A 19942-nucleotide genomic window follows, 5' to 3' on the forward strand; every position below is an offset into this window, starting at 1 on the left:
AGGTCAGGACTCTGACTGGGCTATTCAAGGGCATCAATTTTCTTCATCTGAAGCCCCTCCATGTTTGCTCTGGCAATGTGCTTTGGGTGGTCATCCAGCTGAAAGATTAACTTTCTCCCCAGTTTAACCTTACTGGCGGAGGCCAACAGGTTTTTATCCAGGACCTCACTGTATTTAGCAGCATTCATCTTCCCATTAATCCTGACCAGATTCCCGGTTCCTGCTGCTAAAAAAATCCCCACTGCATGATATTAACTCCACAATACTTTACAGTCGACATGGTGTTACCCAGTTGTTGCACGGTATTAGATTTTACACCACACATACTGCCTAGTGTAGAGATCAAAACGTTTCACTTCAGTCTCATCTGCCTACATGAACTTCTTCTACATTTTTACAGTACCTTCTAAGTGACGATTTGTGAAGTATTTACAGGCAAGCATACTTTTTTTTAACCAAGGCATTCCCCTTGTCACTCTTCCATAAATACCATTTCTGTACAAGGCCTTAGAGATTGTAGAAACAGACCTTTTGGACCTTCTTGGCTGTGCCGAACCATTTTTCTGCCTAGTCCCACTGACCTGCACCTGGACCACATCCCTCCATACACCTCTCATCCATGTACCTGTGCAAGTTTTTCTTAAATGTTAAAAGTGAGCCCGCATTTACCACTTCATCTAACAACTCATTCCACACTCCCACCACTCTCTGTGTGAAGAAGCCCCACCCCAATGTTCCCTTTAAACTGTTCCCCCCTTCACCCTTAACCCATGACCTCTGTTTTCTTTTCTCCCCTAGCCTCAGTGGAAAAAGCCTGCTTGCATTCACTCTATCTATACCCATCATAATTTTATATATCTCTATCAAATCTCCCCTCATTCTTCTATGCTCCAGGGAATAAAGCCCTAACCTATTCAACCTTTCTTTGTAACTCAGTTTCTCAAGTCCCAGCAACATCCTTGTAAACCTTCTCTGAACTCTTTCAACCTTATTAATATCCTTCCTGCAATTCAGTGACCAAAACTGAACACAATACTCCAAATTTGGCCTCACCAATGCCTTATACAACCTCACAATAACATTCCAACACTATACTCAATACTTTGATTTATAAAGGCCAATGTACCAAAAGCTCTCTTTACTACCCTATCTATATGTGAAGCCACTTTTAGGGAATTTTGTATCTGTATTCCCAGATCCCTCTGTTCTACTGCATTCCTCAGTGCCCTACCATTTACCTTGTATGTTCTACCTTGGTTTTTCCTTCCAAAGTGCAATACCCCACACTTGTCTGTATTAAACTCCATCTGCCATTTTTCAGACCATTTTTCCAGCAGGTCCAAATCCCTCTGCAAGCTTTCAAAACCTTCCTCACTTTCCAATCTTCGTATCACCTCCAATCTTTGTATCATCAGCAAATTTGCTGACCCAATTTACCACATTATCATCCAGATCATTGATATAGATGACAAATAACAATGGACCCAGCACCGATCCCTCTGGCACACCACTAGTCACAGGCCTCCACTCAGAGTAGCAATCCTCCACTGCCACTCTCTGGCTTCTTCCATTGAGTCAATGTCTAATCCAATTTACTACCTCACCATGTATACCTAGTGACTGAATCTTCCTAACTAACCTCCCATGCGGGACCTTGTCAAAGGCCTTACTGAAGTCCATGCCTTCATCCACTTTCCTTGTAACCTCCTTGAAAAATTCTAATAGATTGGTTAAAGATGACCTACCACAAACAAAGCCGTGTTGACTCTCCCTAATAAGTCCCTATCCATCCAAATACTTGTAGATCCTATCTCTTAGTACTCCTTCCAATAATTTACCTACTACTGACATCAAATTTATCAGCCTAAAATTTCCCGGATTACTTTCAGAGCCTTTTTTAAACAATGGAACAACATGAGCTATCCTCCAATCCTCCAGCAACTCACCTGTAGATACCAACATTTGAAATATATCTGCCAGGGCCCCTGCAATTTCAACACTAGTCTCCTTCAAGGTCTGAGGGAATACCCTGTCAGGTCCTGGGCATTTATCTACTCTGATTTGCCTCAAGATAGCAAGCACCTCCTCCTCTTCAATCTGTATAGGTTCCATGACCTCATTTCCATTGAAAATTAAAATCCCCTACTATCACAACTTTATGTTTCCTGCAGTTGTCTGCTATCTCTCTGCAGATTTGCTCCTCCAATTCTTGCTGACTGTTGGGTGGTGTATAATACAACCCCGTTATTGTGGTCATACCTTTCCTGTTTCTCAGCTCCACCTATGTGGCCTCTACCGACAAGCCCTCTAATTTGTCCTGCCTGAGCACTGCTGTAACATTTACCCTGACTAGCAATGACACCCACCCCACCCTTCATCCCTCTGCCTTTATCACGTCTGAAACATCAGAACCCTGGAACATTAAGCTGCCAGTCCTGCCCCTCCTGTAGCCAAGTTTCACTGATAGCTACAATGTCATAATTCCATGTGTCAATCCACATCCTCAGCTTGTCAGCCTTCCCCACAATACTCCTCGCATTGAAATAGACACACCTCAGAAGATTATTACCACCACACACAACCCTTCTATTTGTGACTTTGCATGAAACTTTAACATCATTTAATTTCACCCCCACTCCACTATCTACTCTGTCACTCTGGTTCCCAACCCCCTGCAAATCTAGTTTAAACATCCCCCCCCCCAATAGCACTAACAAACCTCCCTGAAAGGATATTGGTTCCCCTGTAGTTTAGGTGTAACACGTCTCTCTTGTACAGGTCCCACCTGTCCCCTACACCATTTCCTCAGCCACCTGTTCATCCTCCAGAGCATCCTATTCTTGCCCTCACTGGCACGTGGCACAGGTAGCAGTCCTGAGATTACTACCCTCGAGGTCCTGCTTTTTAACTTCCTGCCAAGCTCTCTATACTCACTCTTCAGGATCTCCTCACTCTTTCTTCCTACGTCATTGGCACCGATGTGTACCATGACATCTGGCTGCTCACCCTCCCATTTCAGAATGCTGTGCACATGACCAGAGACGTCCCTGACCCTGGCACCCGGGAGGCCACAAACCATCCGGGAATCTCTGTCACGACCACAGAACCTCCTGTCTGTACCTCTAACTATCGAGTCCCCCATCACTTCCGCTCTCCTCTTCTTACCCCCTCCCTTCTGCACTGCAGAACCAGACTCAGTGCCAGAGATCCAGCTGCCGCAACTTGTCCCAGGTAAGTCATTCCCCCCCCCCCCAATAGTATCGAAATCAGTATACTTGCTGTTGAGGGGAATGGCCACAGGGGAGCCCTGCTCTGCCTGCCCTTTTCCCCTTCCCTCGACTGACGGTAACCCAATTACCTGTGCCCTGCTCCTTTGGCATAGCTACCTCCCTGAAACTACTATCCATAAACTCCTCATTCTCCCAGATGATCCCGAGGTCATCCAGCTCCTGCTCCAGTTCCCTGACACGGTTTGTTAGGAGCTGCAGCTGGATGCACTTCTTGCAGATGTCATTGTCAGAGACACCAGAGGTCTCCCTGACTTCCCACATCCTGCAAGAGGAGCATTCCAACATCCTGCCTGGCATTCTTTCTACTCTAAACGAACAAGACAAAACTTACCGGAACCTACCCTCACCTTTGCCTGTTCATGCCTAAGCCTGTTGAGCCAAAGCCATCCCACTCTGACTTAGACAACTCCGACGATGGCCACTGTATATGGTGGTCTTTTTTTAAACCTTTTCATCTCCAGTTGCAGCCACTGATTTTTGCATCTCACTCAGAGTGACTGTTGGTGTCACAGTAGCCCCTCTTAGAAGTGCCATTCTTCTCCAGCGACTAAATTTTAGGGTGATTGCCTAACCTAAGCAGTGTGGTAAAATGTTTCCACTTCTTCTCGATGGACCGCACTGAGCTCCAAGGTATGTTCAGTGCCCGTGAGATGGTCTTGTACACATCGCCAGACTTGTGCTTCTTTATTCATTTCCCTGACATATCTTGAATGTTCTTTTGTCTTCATTTTGGTTTGGTCTGTTGAAAATCTACCATTCTACTGGAACTTACTGAGAGAGGAGGTATTTACAGTAGTCTTATGAATTCTTGAAAACAAATGGTCCTCCAATTTTCTACATTAACAAATTGGGTGAACTGGATAAGATAAATGATGAGAGTTAGCCTAGAAATTACAAAGGGGATGAAGACTTTTTTGCAGCCTTACAATCTAGATTTTTCATGTTTAGTAGATTGTTGACAGGTTTTGGAATTCTTCTTTCGATTTGACATTGTGCACAAAAAAACCCAACTTCAATATATTTTAAATTTAGAAAACGAGACAGTAAAATGTGAAAAGAAGTTGTGGAGGCTGAAGACTTTTTCAAGGCGCTCTGATATGCAAGGGCAACTCCAATGCACAAGTTCTTACAGTCGCCTTGTGATCACCCACCTGTAAACATTGACGAAACCTCCCCTACCAAAGGTCAATGTAATCAATCTACTGAAGACCCTCTATAATCATGTGAAGGCTAATGGAAATTAAGCAATTTAAACTAATACAATAGTATCAACACACCTTTTGAAAACCTCCTGTAATTATAACGTGCTGATGGAGAACCTATATAATTGCCACCTAGAGTTCCTGTAAACACTGATGCATAGATAAAATGCTGCTCAGTACTATCAAAGGATCAACTTTATTCACCAGATACATTTACACATATTAGGAATTTGCTATGGTGTATTGGAGCAACATGCAGCAAAATAACAACAAAGAATAAAGAATTTTATAAAAAATAAATTTTAAAGATTAATGTAGATAGGGCAATAAAATGTGTTTAAACACATAAATACCAGAATGCATTTACAACGCATACAGCATTGTAAAGAGTAGTTGAGCGTGTTACAATGCAGTGCAGTCACTGTGATATTAGACAGAAGGGGTGGTTAAATAGAATGGTTTATCAGATTAACTGCCTGGGGGAAGGGGGTTTTAAGATAGTGTTTTTTTTGTTTTAATAGCCCTATAACACTTTCTAAAAGGGAACTGCGATGATATTTTCTGCCCACTTCTTTGTCCTGAACACGTAAGAGACCTCCAATGACATATTCTGCAGATCAGACAGTTAGCTGTAGCTTTTTGTGCACTGTGAGAGGGTGCTGCAGCAAGCCAGACAGTCGTGGCTGATGCAAGAATACTCAATGACGGCTGTGTAAAATTGCACCAGTATGCTCTGAGGAAGATGGAATTCTGCCAACTGTTACAAGAAGCACATCCCCTGCGGAGTATTTTGTTAATGAAGGAGACATGGTTCTCTGACAAACACAGAAAAGCCGCAGCTATTCGCCAATAACCTGAAATACAGAGCTTTCCTGACACTCCTCAAGGATTCCTGATAAATAATTGGGCTCCTACTTTGAAATCCTGTGGTCAGTGTGATAGTGTCTGAGCCCTAAATCAAATAATGGCTCACGTTCCAGAGTTCCGAGTATTATTAAAAGGAATTTAATAATTCCTTTTATTAAATTAACTGTTAACTGTTAATTAAGTGTTTGTTTAAGTATGTAAAAGAGCATAATCCTTGTCAATTCATTGGTGGTGTCCAACTCCTGAGGGTGTGCTGCATGTTTATTTCTGCCCGGATACAGGATATACCACTTCCTCTCAAGCTGACTCAAATGGACATGGTGTCAGTAGGAGGGATTCAAGTTTTTGATTGGCTTTTTAGCTGGTTTGGCACAACATCATAGGCCAAACAGTCTGTCCTGTGCCGTACTCTTCTACATTCTAAATCGGAGCATGGAGACGGAGAGCAAGGTATGTGTTTGGCCCTCAGTAATGGCCTGCACTTGCAGGGTTCTTTGGGTTCCTGGAAAATCCGCAAAATTAATTAACTTTGACAATAAGGTACAGGGAATGAGTTGGGTCCAAGTTAGTCAGAACTCAAGACAGTCACCATTAATATTTTACCCAATTTCAGCTAAAAAAAAGCCAAGCTGCTTTGAGTACCCCATGGAAGGTATACCATTGTTCAAGAATCCTTATTTACAAAAGACAGGATTAAATATATAGATGCTTTGAAGATGAAACAATTGGTTATTAGGGGAAAGAAATAAATATACATATTAAAATTATTACGAATTCCATGGAGCATGTGGAGATCTTCCAACCACCAGGCATTCTTTCTTTCTTTCTTTCTTTTTTTTTCTATAGGGCAGTTAGGGGGGAGGGGTTAAGGGGAGGGGGTATGGGTTATATACATTGTTTTTTCATACTTTGTAATCATTTAAACATGCAATAAAAAGTTAAAAAAAAAAGAATCCTGTACACAAGACATAGCCTGTACACAACTGAACTGTAACCTCTGTTTTCTAGCCTCTTGAAGATAAAACTCTGACATTTATTAGCTGTGCTTTTTATATATGTCTACAAGTTTTGAATAATTTGTTTATGAACTGCCAAATAATGGTAGCTTTGCACGTTACCAATTTGTGGTTTCTCAGCTATTCAGAAAATACTCCCATTACCTATATTAATTACAAAGTTGATTATCTCACACTTAACACATTAAATGCCAAACCCTGTTGCTTTACCCTCTTACTTAATCTGCACATGTCCTTTGGCAACTCCCTGCTCTGTCTGCAATCCATCTACTGTATCTTTTTTTGATGGCATTTTCAAATTTGTATGAACATGACAAAAAACATTTTAACGTCAACTAAATTCAAACTCTCAAACACTTCATCGACTCACTGAATATGTTAACACATCAAATAGACTGTAAATCAGTCATGTAGTTTACCTCGAATTAAATTTTGTAGATGTTCATTGTGGTTTGAATTGTATCGCCACCCAGGCACGGAAAGTGTTAGAAGATGAAGGTTGTATGGCAGAGAGAAGTAATTTGCTTCATTGTCACCATGTGATTTGTTTGGTTGGATAAGTACTGCTTTACCTGTGGAATGCATCACAATATTAAGAAAATGATAAAAACAATATTAACTGACCTTTTTTTTGCTTATGTATTTCCAAACTTCAAACACTAATATTAAAAGAGCAAGAAAAATAAAATTATAGGCTGGCTTGCACCCAAGCAACTTACTACTGATTGTACGTATAACAGAGTGCTGGAGAACACAAAAGGAGCTGCAAACCATTTTGTAGTCAGAAGCAGGATCTCGTTTAATACCACTGTCTTATTACTGTTCCATGCTTGGAATGCATTTCAGGAAATCTGATCACTTGACTATCCTTCTGCTACAGATGGAGGCTAAAGAGCGAGGCTTCAGAGATAAGGACAACAAAGAGATGGTTGTGGGAGGAGCAGGAGTGGCTATGGGATTGCTTCAATTCTGTGGTCTGGGCAGTGTTCAAGGGCTCAACAGAGAATCTGAATGAATACACCATGGCTGTCATGAACTTTATGAAAACAGTCATAGAGGAGTGTATCCTCACAATATCATTCAGTCTTCCCCAACTAGAAGTCCTCGATCAACCATGAGAATTGCAATCAGCTGAGGGTTTGATCAGTGGGATTCACCACCAGCGACCAGGAACGATACAAGAGGTCCAGATTCGATCTCTGGGAAGTCACCTCAAGTGTGAAGTGGCAGTTTCAGACCGAACATGAGTTACTGAGGGATGCCCAACAGCTGTGGTAGGGCTCGAGTGCCAATACCACTTACAAATTGAAACCAGGCGACATAGCTGACAACAAAGCTTTGCTTCCAGATGATCTTAATCATTTCTATCTGGACAGCAAAGATGCATAAACAAGAGAAAATCTGCATGTGCTGGAAATCCGAGCAACACAGACAAAATGCTGGAGAAACTCAAGCAGTCTAAGCAGCATCTCTGGAAAAAAGTACAGTTGATGTTTCTGGTCCAAATGTCGACTGTACTTTTTTCCATAGATACTGCCTGGCCTGCTTGAGTATCTCCAGCATTTTGTGAGCAAAGTTGCGTATGACAGCAGCTTGGCATCCAATACCAACATCCCCTCAAAACTAACCAATAAGCTTCAAGATCTAGGCTTCAGTTCCTCCTTATGCAACTGGATCCTCAATTTCCCCACCTGTAGACCGCAATCTGTTCGGATTGGCAACAAAATATCCTCCACAATCTCCATCAGCACAGGTGCACCACAACCCACTGCTCTACTCACTTTAAACTTATTGCTGTGAAGCTAAGCGTAGCTATAATGCCATATTTAAGTTTGCTGACAAGACCACTGTCATGGCGGATTCAAAGATGGCGATGGATCAGCATATAGGAAAGAGACTGAAAACCTGGCTGAATGGTGCCACAACAATAACCTCTCACTCAATGTCAACAAGACCAAGGAGAAGGTTATTGACTTTGGTGGGCGGAAACCAGAGGTGCATATGCCAATCTTCATCAAGGCATCGGAGGTGGAGAGCATAAATCCCTTGGTGTTATAATTTCAGAGGACCTGGCCTAGGCCCAGCTTGTAAGTGCAATTATGCAGAAAGCACAGCAGCATGCCTACTTCCTTAGAAGTTTGAGAAGATTTGGCATGACATCTAAAACTCTAACCAACTTAGATAGATGTGTGGTGGAGAGTACATTGACTGGTTGAATCATGGCCTGATATGGAAGTGCCAATGCCTTTGAGCAGAAAATCCTACAGAAAGTAGTGAATATGGCCTAGTCCATCACAGGTAAAGCCCTCCTCATCCAGCACTGTTGCAGGAAAGCAGCATCATCCAGGCCATGCTGAACCGTTTCCTTAACCTAAGGGCTCACTTTCAAGGACTCTTGGTCTTGATATTTATTGCTTATTCATTTAATTTTTCATTCCTCTTTTGCATTAGCAGCTTGCTGTTTTTTGTTTGACCATCCTATTGGGTGTGGTTTTCATTGATTCTATTGTGTTTTTTGGATTTATTGTGAATGCCCACCAAGAAAACAAATCTCGGAGTTGTATATGGTGACATAATATGTATTTACATTTACTTTGAACTTATGTAACGTGAAATTTATTGTTTTGTGGCAGCAAATCATTAAAATTACTTTAGATTACAAGATAGACCAATAGTGTATAAACAAAAGGAATAATAACAGTTTGTAAACTGGAGAGGACACTACCTAAATACCCAAATTATGCACAACCCATATGTGTAAACAACCATTTCTTGGCTGTATTTCCGACTTGCAAATGACCTGGGTTCTGAAAAGTTCAAAGGAATGAAACCCTACTGTAACCTGGTGAGAACCTACACCTGGATTTCCATAAGACTAAAATCATAAGTACTATCATTTGGTTCATTTATAACTGTGGTTGACAGGTTCGTGATTACCAAGGGCATTAAAGGTTACAGGAAGAAAGCGGGTGAAAGGTGTTGAGAGAGATGATAACTGTAATACTGAAGCTTTGTAAGACATTAGCCAGACTGCACTCAGAGTGTTGTAAACTGTTTTAGGCCCCTTATTGAAGAAAGGGTGTGCTGGCATTGGACAAGATCCAGAGGAGAGTCATAAGAATGATCCCAGGAATGACAGGGTTAACATATGAGGAGCATTTGGTGGCTTAGTGACTATACTCACTGAAATTTAGAAAAATGAGGGGAGAGCTCAAGTGAAATCTATCAAATATTGAAAGGTATAGTTAGAGCATATGTGGAGAGGATGTTTCCAATAGAGGAGGAGTCTAGGACCAGGAGGCACAGCCTCAGAATATAAGGACATGGTTTTAGGACAGAGATGAGGAGGAATTTCTTTGGGCAGAGGGTAGTGAAACTGTGGAATTTATTGCCACAGATAGCTGGAAAAGCCACATAATTAGGTATATGGTGTTGTACAGCTGGGGAACTTATCTCTTTAGGACATATGTCCAGCACTTCATGTGGTTCGATACCGGCAATAAAAAAATCTCAAGACCTCAGGAGGAGATGGTATCTCTGATGAAGCTCTAAAACACAGTGGTGAGGTATTTCAGCTATGAGTCCATAACCTCACTGCCCACATTTGGTAAGAGTACATAACAAGAGACCTCACAACCGCTGTAATTCTGAGCATCATCAAGAAAGGAGATAAACCAAACTGCAGTAACTATGAAATGGTCTCCCAGCTGTCTGCAGCAGAGAAGGTCATGCCAGAATCCTCCTCAACTGTCTCAAACCAGTGGCTGAAGAGAAACTTCTCAAACTCGAGAGTGGATTCTGTTTCAGAACTTCATTGGGATAAGATCCATTGCATCCATATTTATCCTTCTTTATTTCAGGAGAAAAGTAGGGAGCAGAAGCAACCATCATAAATGGCCTTTTACAACTTCACTAAAACCCTTGTCTTCACCAGCTGGGATCCCTTTTCAAATATGGCTGTGCACAGGAGCTCATCTCCATCACATCTGCCTCACGATGGTACAGGAGCCATGATAGTAATCAACAGATCTCGATCAGACCAATTTCAGATTGGAATTAGATAAGGCAGTGCTGTTGAACTGATCCTTTTCTTAATCTTTCTTGTTACAGTGCTCCTTCTCACCTCCAACAACCTTCCCACTTGAGCCAACCTGCTAAACCTACAGATTCCTGAACCAATGTTACTCAAAACTCATATTCAAACAGGTTATGCTCATCACTTGTCCTCAAAAAATCCAGAATATAAAATGATTTACATTTCATCCCATGTACGGATTCAGTCACACATACCCGAGGCAGGCCCAAATGCAACGACAGGTCTAAACTCGAGAGCCAACCCGCTCTGGTACAAGGAAGAGGTTGTGGACTTTGAACCGACCATTAGCCAGAAAAGTGGACGGACAATAGAGGTGTCATTCAGTGTAAGGTTGTAGGCCAGGTTCCACTCCTTGTTGTTCCACAATCTTCGATGAAGCATTATCTGTAAGTGTTTTTAGGGGAACAGCAAACTGTCAAGATTACAGAATTAAAGGAGCAGAAATCACAGAAATCACAATCCTAACTGAAGGTATATTTATATTATGACCGAGTTCTGTGAAGGACAGTTAAGTAAAATTCTGTAGAAGGAACAATGAGGTAGAGAGTTGCCTTGCATGTTTTTAAGTTTGACAGCTCTCCTACAAAGCTATGGTACTATATATGCAAGTGAAAAAACCCAAATGTGGCATCATTGTAAACAGGAAGAGATTTTGAAATAGCACCTTTGATGTACACAATGATTAATTTTAGTTACAAATTTTAACCATTTAAGTGCCATTGAAGTTATTTAGCACTTAGATGACAAAAGCTGTGCTTATGGAAAGATGGACTCTTGCGGACAGTTTCAAAAACCTATCACATTTTTCAAATAAATTTATAAATCTCTGTTGGTTATAGTCCTTTCATCTCTATAACTTCAAAGATTCAACAATTTGAATTATGGTTTTAGATACTGGAATAACTTATCCAATTACTTGTCCAGTCCTTTCTTGGAATAAGTAGGTGTTCTTCAGTTTCAGGACACATTTTAACACTCAGAAAGCAAAGCTAAGATTGCTTTTTAGACTCCCTGATGTATCTGCTCTCAATAGACATGAGAGCCCTGGAGCTTGTGTTTGAACCACCCATTTTGTTCATTGCCATTCTGCAATAAACTTTGGAAATTGATCCATTTCCTCCTTCTGGCCACATTTATACCCATCGTTTATAAAGATTATTATATTTGCAGTAATTCTACCTCATTCATTAAAAATCTGTCCAATAACTACATTTTGTATTTGCTGTTAAGAACTCCTATGTATTACTTTTCATATTGTCTGGTAGCCTGGATGTCAATTCTTCATATTTTCCACATTCACAGTACACTGCAAAGTACTGTGCTGCTGGTGCTGCGAAGAAAATCTAATTTTCATCACATTTATACCCTGTCATCTATAGTTGTATCATGGAGAGCATTCTGACAGGCTGAATCACTGTTTGGTATGGGAGGATTACTGCACAGGACCGAAAGAACCTGAAGAAGGTTGTAAATCTAGTCAGCTCCACTGGGCACTAGCCTACAAAGTACCCAGGACATCTTTAGGGAGCGGTGTCTCAGAAAGGCAGTGTCCATTATTAAAGACCTCCAGCACCCAGGGCATGTCCTTTCCTCATTGTTACCATCAGGTAGGAGATACAGAAGCCTGCAGGCACAACTCAGCAATTCAGGAACAGCTTCTTCCCCTCTGCCATCTGATTCCTAACTGGACATTGAAGCTTTGGACACTAACTCACTTTTTTTAATATATAGTATTTCTGTTTTTTGCACATTTAAAAAAATCTATTCAATATACGTAATTGATTTACTTGTTTATTATTATGTTTTATTTTGTTATTATTTTTTCTCTCTCTGCTAGATTATGCATTGCATTGAACTGCTGCTGCCAAGTTAACAAATTTCTCGTCACATGCTGGTGATAATTAGCCTGGTTCTTATTCTGGGTATATGTGCCTATGACAATAAATCTCAACTTGAAAATTGAACTTTTCTTTAGTATTCTGTTACTTTAGTTTAAATCTCCCTGCTGCACTATTCAGCTCGTCATGAAGAATTGAAATAGTAGTTCCCTACTACATTTGTTCCTACAAAAAAAAGTTAATCCATTATATTTTAACAGCCTTACATTGGTATTTTGCCCTTCCTATTTTTCCTGTTCCTTAAACAGCAAAAAAGACTACCTGATTCACATCACACTTGGGATCCTATGTACGCTTAAGTCACTGTAGGCTCTGAAGCACAATTCCAGTGAGATTATTCCTACTTCAATTGCAAAGCTTCACAAAACACTGATAGTTATTGTCATTTCATCTATAAACTGTAAATGCAAAGACCAGCTGATGTTTTAAGTCATCCTGGTAAAACATCTGCTCTGCAGGACTTTTTGATTATACAGGTTTTAAAAAAAAAAATCAATGAATAATGAATTGCCAGATTATTTTTAAAAAACAGCAGAAAAGACTTACGCACCTCCACTTGCCCATCAGCCTGGCTGGAAATACCATGTGCTCTCTCAGATATCATAACGAGCCTTGTGCCATTTTCCTCAATATAAGCTGTCCTTACAAGAGGGTAGTAGTTCTGAAAAGACCAAGGGGAACATCTATTACAATACCCCAACTGCAATATTCTGCAGGAAAAATGTTGTTCTTAATGTTCAAACTTTGATAAATTATTAATCTTCATACAATTTTTCAAGAGTTCACTATTTCCATTTGCATGATTAGCTTTTTCAAAAGGAATAGCATAAAACTGACACAAATTGGACTTGCACATTCATGCACGTTTTAACAATTTCCTATCAGAACAATGAACAAAATCCAAAAGTTCTACTATAATTTCCAACAGTTGTATGAAATCAGAATCTTTTTCCATTTACAACAAAAACAAATGGAATATAATTAAATACACTTACCCTGGCCAGAGTATTGTTGGTGTGAACCTTATACTGTCTCTTCATCATCTGGTAACCATTACCATCAGTGAAAATGGTCCTATCTGTTTTTAGATCTGTAGTCATCCTTAAAATTGCTTCTTTGTTTAAGTCTAGTGGCCCAACAATATACTCCTGCTCAATTCTACGGCACAATTGTGATCCATCATACCCTTTGGGTACGTTATAGATCCTCGTGAATATTGCATACTGGTATTCATTTGCCAGGGCAGACTCATGGCTGTTTTAAAACAAAATGTAATTAGCATTTAATGTCCCCTTTTGGCAGATTTTTTTTCATTTGGCTGCTCCAAAACACTCATTTATAAAGAGCGGACATGAGCATCTGTGCCAATGAAAAAATATACAACACACAAGACGACAGTTCTCTCACACCTATATATCAAGAGTTTGCTTTAATCATGAATTGGAATCAGGAACAAAATTATGACTGAGATGTAAAACATGAGTGAAAAATAGATCACTCTATTCAGGAGTTCTGGATTAATCTTCATTGACTATTAAAAACACACAATTCCACCCTTCATTTTGTAAGCTCTATTCGCTTACCCTTTTATGTAACCCTGCTCTGCACCCCATTCCTTAACTACAATAGCAGCCCCATGATTTGGTTCTGGACCACTGACAATGCTAATGTCAAGATAAAAACTAAACAAAAGATTAACATTAAGTGTATAAGTGTACATATTCCGCTAATTTTTCTCCTTTCTTTAGGGTGATCTATTAGGGAGGTTCTAGATTAGAAGTTGATGGATTACCACTTGTAGGCATTAAGACAATGTGCTGTGTCAATAACCCGCTCATATACAGATTATTGCTTCCACAGTGACTTTGGCTTGCATCAGCCACGTGCAATTTGTGTGCCACAGTCGGATTGTTCTGATCACATTTATATGAGGCTTGGAGAACAGAATACAGGTGAATACTTCACGGAGGTATGATGGCACTGTGGTACAACATTTGCATCTTTTCAGCTCCAGGTGCAGACTTCACCTCTGATGCTATTGATGTGAAGTATGCACATTCTCAACACACACAAAATGCTGGTAGAACACAGCAGGCCAGGCAGCGTCTATATGGAGAAGCGCTGTCGCCGTTTCAGGCCGAGACCCTTCGTCCGAACTAACCGAAAGGAAAGATAGTAAGAGATTTGAAAGTAGTGGGGGGGGGGGAGGGGGAAATGCGAAATGATAGGAGAAGACCGGAGGGGGTGGGATGAAGCTAAGAGCTGGAAAGGTGATTGGCAAAAGTGATACAGAGCCGGAGAAGGGAAAGGATCATGGGATGGGAGGCCTAGGGATAAAGAAAGGGGGAGCGGGGGAAGGCAAACAACTAAATATGTCAGGGATGGGGTAAGAAGTGGAGGAGGGGCATTAACGGAAGTTAGAGAAGTCAATGTTCATGCAATCAGGTTGGAGGCTACCCAGCCGGTATATAAGGTGTTGTTCCTCCAACCTGAGTTTGGATTCATTTTAACAATAGAGGAGGCCATGGATAGACATATCAGAATGGGAATGGGACGTGGAATTAAAATGTGTGGCCACTGGGAGATCCTGCTTTTTCTGGCGGACCGAGCGTAGGTGTTCAGCAAAACGATCTCCCAGTCTGCGTCGGGTCTCACCAATATATAAAAGGCTACACCGGGAGCACCGGGCACAGTATACCACACCAGCCGACTCACAGGTGAAGTGTCGCCTCACCTGGAAGGACTGTCTGGGGCCCTGAATGATGGTGAGGGAGGAAGTGTAAGGGTAGGTGTAGCACTTGTTCCGTTTACAAGGATAAGTGCCAGGAGGGAGATCGGTGGGAAGGGATGGGGGGGACGAGTGGACAAGAGAGTCGCGTAGGGAGTGATCCCTGCGAAAAGCAGAAGGGGGGGAGGGAAAAATGTGTTTGGTAGTGGGATCCCGTTGGAGGTGGCAGAAGGGTCTCCGCCCAAAACATTGATTGTATTCTTTTCCATAGATGCTGCCTGGCCTGCTGAGTTCCTCCAGCATTTTGTGTCTGATGGGAATAACATGCTAAGAGTGAGCATGGAACCAATGGGCTCAATCCTTCTCTGTCCCAATGAGTGAGAAAGAATGTTTTACTGATGGAGATGTTCGTGCTTGGATCAGAATGAAACTGAGACAGCATTGACCTCCGCATTGGGGATATAAGATCCCACAGTACTATTTAAAAAGAAGCCTTTCAACAAGCAAGATAGTATTGATTTTATATACAGGCAAGTTAGTCTACATTGGCATTTTTAATTTTTCATCCTTGATTAGAAAATCATTAATTAAGGTCCTTGCAGTTCAATATACATACCTATAAAAGTACTGCCTCATTTCGGTTACTAGTGTTCCAGTAATGATTTCTATTCCAACAGACTTTGACACTGTCACTGCGGGTCCATTTGGTGTGAATATGTAATTATCGGAAATTGGGCCCCGTTTTACATCTCCATTAGCATGGTACTCCAAGAATTCCTGCTTTATTTTGACAGTTTTCTGGGAGGACCTGCCATTTGCACAAAAAGCCAATGAGTATTATAAAAACTGGTTGATGGAATACACCCACCTGGCATTTTCTCATGGCAACTTGCAACCACGCACTTCAGAACAGCAAAGCACGAAGCAACAAAATTTGAATTAACCCTCAGTGTTCAATACGAATGCAAGATTTATTAAATATGTGTTTCCTTCAATGAGGAAGGAGCTACGTGCAATTCAGTTTCAATGTGTTGTAAAATTTGAATCCTCTTCAGAAAACAATGTTTTCTAGATAATTCCCTTCAAGATAAGAAGAGCATGCAGAAAAATATTTTTTATGACCAAGCATCTGCATTTTTGGTTGGGCTAAAATAAAATGGGGAGTGTTTGAACAATGGAGACGAAGGAACCCAATGGTGAAGGAGGTGCATTAATGAGTCATCACACAATGGGCCTATCAGCATCCAGCTTATGGGACTGCCAGCACTGCTGAATGTTCCTTGCATGTCAGAGGTCAGATCGAGAAGTCAGGAAGCAAACAAACATGGGGGGGTGACTAGTTGGAGTGAGTTCACTAGGCTGTGGCAGGAGGGGAGTAACCATGTGCATCTGACGTAGATCATGCCTCATCAATGTGTGCTGCCCATGATCCAAAGTTCCTGGTTAAATTTCAATAATGGCATGATTTGATCTGTAAATCATTGCAGTCTCAAGCCGCTCCATTATAGGGTACAGAAAACAAAGTAACCTGGGTAAGGACTTCCTGGCCACTGTGTTTACTATTTGATCTGTGCTAACTGGCTATTATCAACCAGCCCAGCAGGACAGGGCACTCAAATTGTACAGAATGGTCACAGGTAACATTCTGAAGCAGAGGAAGGAGAGAACGATAAATGCTAACAAAAACAATTCAATTTCCTTAACTGGATTGCGAGTTGCAATTTTTGAGTTAAAAGTTCAATATTTTATAAATGCATTATAGGACAGCTTTTGTACTGTGCTACAGGCTGTTTTCTACACAGAACAATCATCATTTACATTCATAATTACACCATGTAGAGGTTTCCAAGAGAAAAAAGCTGTTATTTCATTTTATGCAAATGCAGAAAGAAAAGTTTGTTATTGCACACTACATCAAATTCTGAACCACATTTCCACTGTTCAACACATTGGAGTTTAAATGAAAAAAGGCTATTTCTGTAAAGCTTGATTTACACATACCTGTTGGTGATGCTGTGCAACAGGTTAGTATCTTTGTTGAGCAACAATAAATAGCACTCATTCATCAATGGGAACAGTCTAAGGCCTCGATTTTTCAATTTGCCAACCAATTTTCTGTCAAATGCAATCTCTTTCCCCATGTACGAGGTTGGTTCTTTAGTACATTGGCCTTCTAGTCCCTTGGTGCAAATTGATTTTGTTGCTTTTACTAAGTACCTGCGATAACTGAGAGCACCCAGCCTTACGAGAACATACAGATCAAAAGAGCTGTTAGAGCCGGCAGATTTCTGTATCTGCAACAGAAATGGAAAAAGGCATCATTTAATTATGTCATCAACTATCAATTATTTCAGCGTTTACTTACTTAAGGAAATTCATTTTTCAAAAAATGGAAGACAAAATTATTACAAATTCACCGAAAGTTTACTTATTTCAACCCTTTCTCAGCCGGATCCACCTCTTGTTTACCAGCACTTGTGCCACCCCTTCCCCCTCACCTCTTTATGATGACTATGTCCTCGCTACTATTTCAGCCCAGATGAAGGGTTTCAACCCGGAACATTGACTGTCCACTTCCCGCCACTGATGCTGCCTCCAGCAGTTCAACATCTGGTTACTTACTTGCTAGTTTTACTCCAGGTCACTTAACCCTCAAGTTCAAGTGAGCGCTGATGCTCCAAAGCTCTGGTGTGAGCGAGCAGGTGTGCAACTTGTTCCCAGGCTAGTCCCATTTATGTTCACCTACTTCAGGGAAGTACTACGAGACATAATTCTCTACTCCAAACTTAACTTCCCTACGCTTAGCATGACTCAAAGCTGAAGAGGACAAAGCTGAACAAGGGATCAATATCAAGTCCATTTTAGCGTACGGAGCACATAACTTGATCCTCTGGGGGTGGCCTGTGGTTCTCCGAGTACTTAGCCTGAAGCCCCATTTCAACAATGCTGATAAAGGCTCAAGAGCCTGCTGTCAAAGAGGACGTTAGATATAGACCACTGCTAACATCTCGTAACACTCAGGTGACTGCTCTGAGGTATTTGGGTCTGTGCGGTGATAAAAAGGCAATACTGGTGCCATCAAGAGCGAGATGCTGCCGTAAGAGTTCAAATTAGAGATGGAGAGCAAGCACTGAAATATGGTTCTACATCCCAGGAACTGCAAATGCCAAGCTGGCCCTTTCATTGGTGGGGGAGAAGCACTCTCCTCCCCCTCCACTCGCAACCTTTCAACTGCAGATGATTTTGCTAGTAGAGCCCTTTAGTAAGACTACACCAGGTCAGACTCATTTTGTAGAGGAGCTTCTCAGACACTGTGGTGAACTATGTGCCTGTCTGGACACGCCCCCTGCTGACTGCTCCTGTGGCTCCTCCCACAGGCCCCTGTATAAAGGCGATCTGAGGCCTGACGCTCGGCCTCAGTCTCCAGGGCATAGTATGATGGACACTCACTCTTGGTTCCTTCTTCCAGTCAATAAAAGCCGATATCTCGCCTTACGTCTCAGTGTGAGTTATTGATGGTGCATCAGACACAGAGCTGATGCTTGACTTACACCTGGGCAATAGGTGTCTCTTGTTTGCCTGTGTGGTGTGGTGATGCACAGACAGCTTTGTCTCCTATCCTTCATACTGAGCACTCAGCTCCCAAAAATTTGTTACTCAATCACATAAAAAGCAAACTCCTTCACACCGTGTGGGCCTCATTGACGGGGTCCATGTTTATTGCCCATCCTTACTGCTTTTTTTAAAATAGCTTTTTGAGCTGTTTCAGAGCTGTCAAGAGTCAGACACTGTTGTGGCATGGAGTCACAAACTAGATCCCTACTGCACCTTCTCTACTACTGAAAACTTGCTTGTGTCTCTCTTTCCCAATTCCGACAATGGTTTTCTCTTTTCACAGATCCCTCCTGACCTGCTGGCTTATTTTCAGCAACATCAGTTTTTGTTGCACCTAGCGACACCTGTGAAACAAATAACTGATTTATCTGCTTCCTGCTGGCATTGTTTGGGAGCCAAATTTTAGCATATATGCCAGGAAAATATCATTTCTTCACCTCATTCAGTACCATGCCATCCTCCACATCAAGCACGTAAAACTGACTCAGTCCTATATCTGTTAAAGCAGCCTGCCCACTCTGCAGACCTTGAAGGGAAGCTTGACACACTTTCATCTGGCTCAGACATGGTTTTACTTGCGTTAATGGAAAACAAAGATCATCTATTCTTAAAAAGCAATTTCAAATGCGGATTTCTCTCAGAATTTAGACAGCAGAAATATGAACCCCTTTTTGTCACATGCTTTGCATATCTATAAGATTACTTATTGTAATCACATCAATGCTCTTAGCAAAAAGTATCTAATACCTGCGATGGTACAGCATTTCCGGCATCGTCATACACATTGACCACTGAATCAGCAACTGTGATATTAACTATCGTTGTGATGTTCCATCCAAGAGGATTGTATACTGTGATCTCTAAAGAATCATCCTCTTTCAAAATAGGGAGAAAAAGAGTAAATCAGACTTTCAGGAGAAGTGTGAACATGGTTGATTGCTATTCACGATCAATTATGCTGATTAACCATCACCAATTATTTTTTTAAATTACCAAAATGACCCAAGTCATGAAATAATTATAATGTTACCATTATATGTCCAAAACTACATCTTTGTCACGGTAGGATTACGAACATGAAAAGTTATAGAATTACGATTACTAAGCTTTTAAATGGGTATTCTTGAAGTTATTTTTTCGTCAGTAGCCCTATATTGACTAGATCAAAATGAAAAGAACTTGCCTCACTGTGCCATGAATCTAAATTTTAAAAAGCAAGTGTTTTTACTA

General features: G+C 41.1%; 1 protein-coding gene across 1 annotated transcript in view; it reads right to left on the minus strand.

Annotated features, from left to right (window-relative positions):
• The window catches only part of man2b2 (mannosidase, alpha, class 2B, member 2), a 146929-nt gene that overhangs the window by 86497 nt on the left and 40490 nt on the right, over positions 1–19942 (minus strand). The window contains exons 10-16 of the mRNA XM_059965249.1: positions 19460–19587; positions 17099–17391; positions 15714–15905; positions 13365–13623; positions 12920–13030; positions 10666–10855; positions 6795–6947 (exon numbers count right to left, since the gene is read on the minus strand). Of these exons, the coding sequence (XP_059821232.1) occupies positions 6795–6947; positions 10666–10855; positions 12920–13030; positions 13365–13623; positions 15714–15905; positions 17099–17391; positions 19460–19587 (1326 nt within the window). The remainder of the gene's footprint in view (positions 1–6794; positions 6948–10665; positions 10856–12919; positions 13031–13364; positions 13624–15713; positions 15906–17098; positions 17392–19459; positions 19588–19942) is intronic.

The sequence above is a fragment of the Hypanus sabinus genome, chromosome 3 (assembly GCF_030144855.1).
Source record: "Hypanus sabinus isolate sHypSab1 chromosome 3, sHypSab1.hap1, whole genome shotgun sequence".
Lineage (NCBI taxonomy): Eukaryota > Metazoa > Chordata > Chondrichthyes > Myliobatiformes > Dasyatidae > Hypanus > Hypanus sabinus.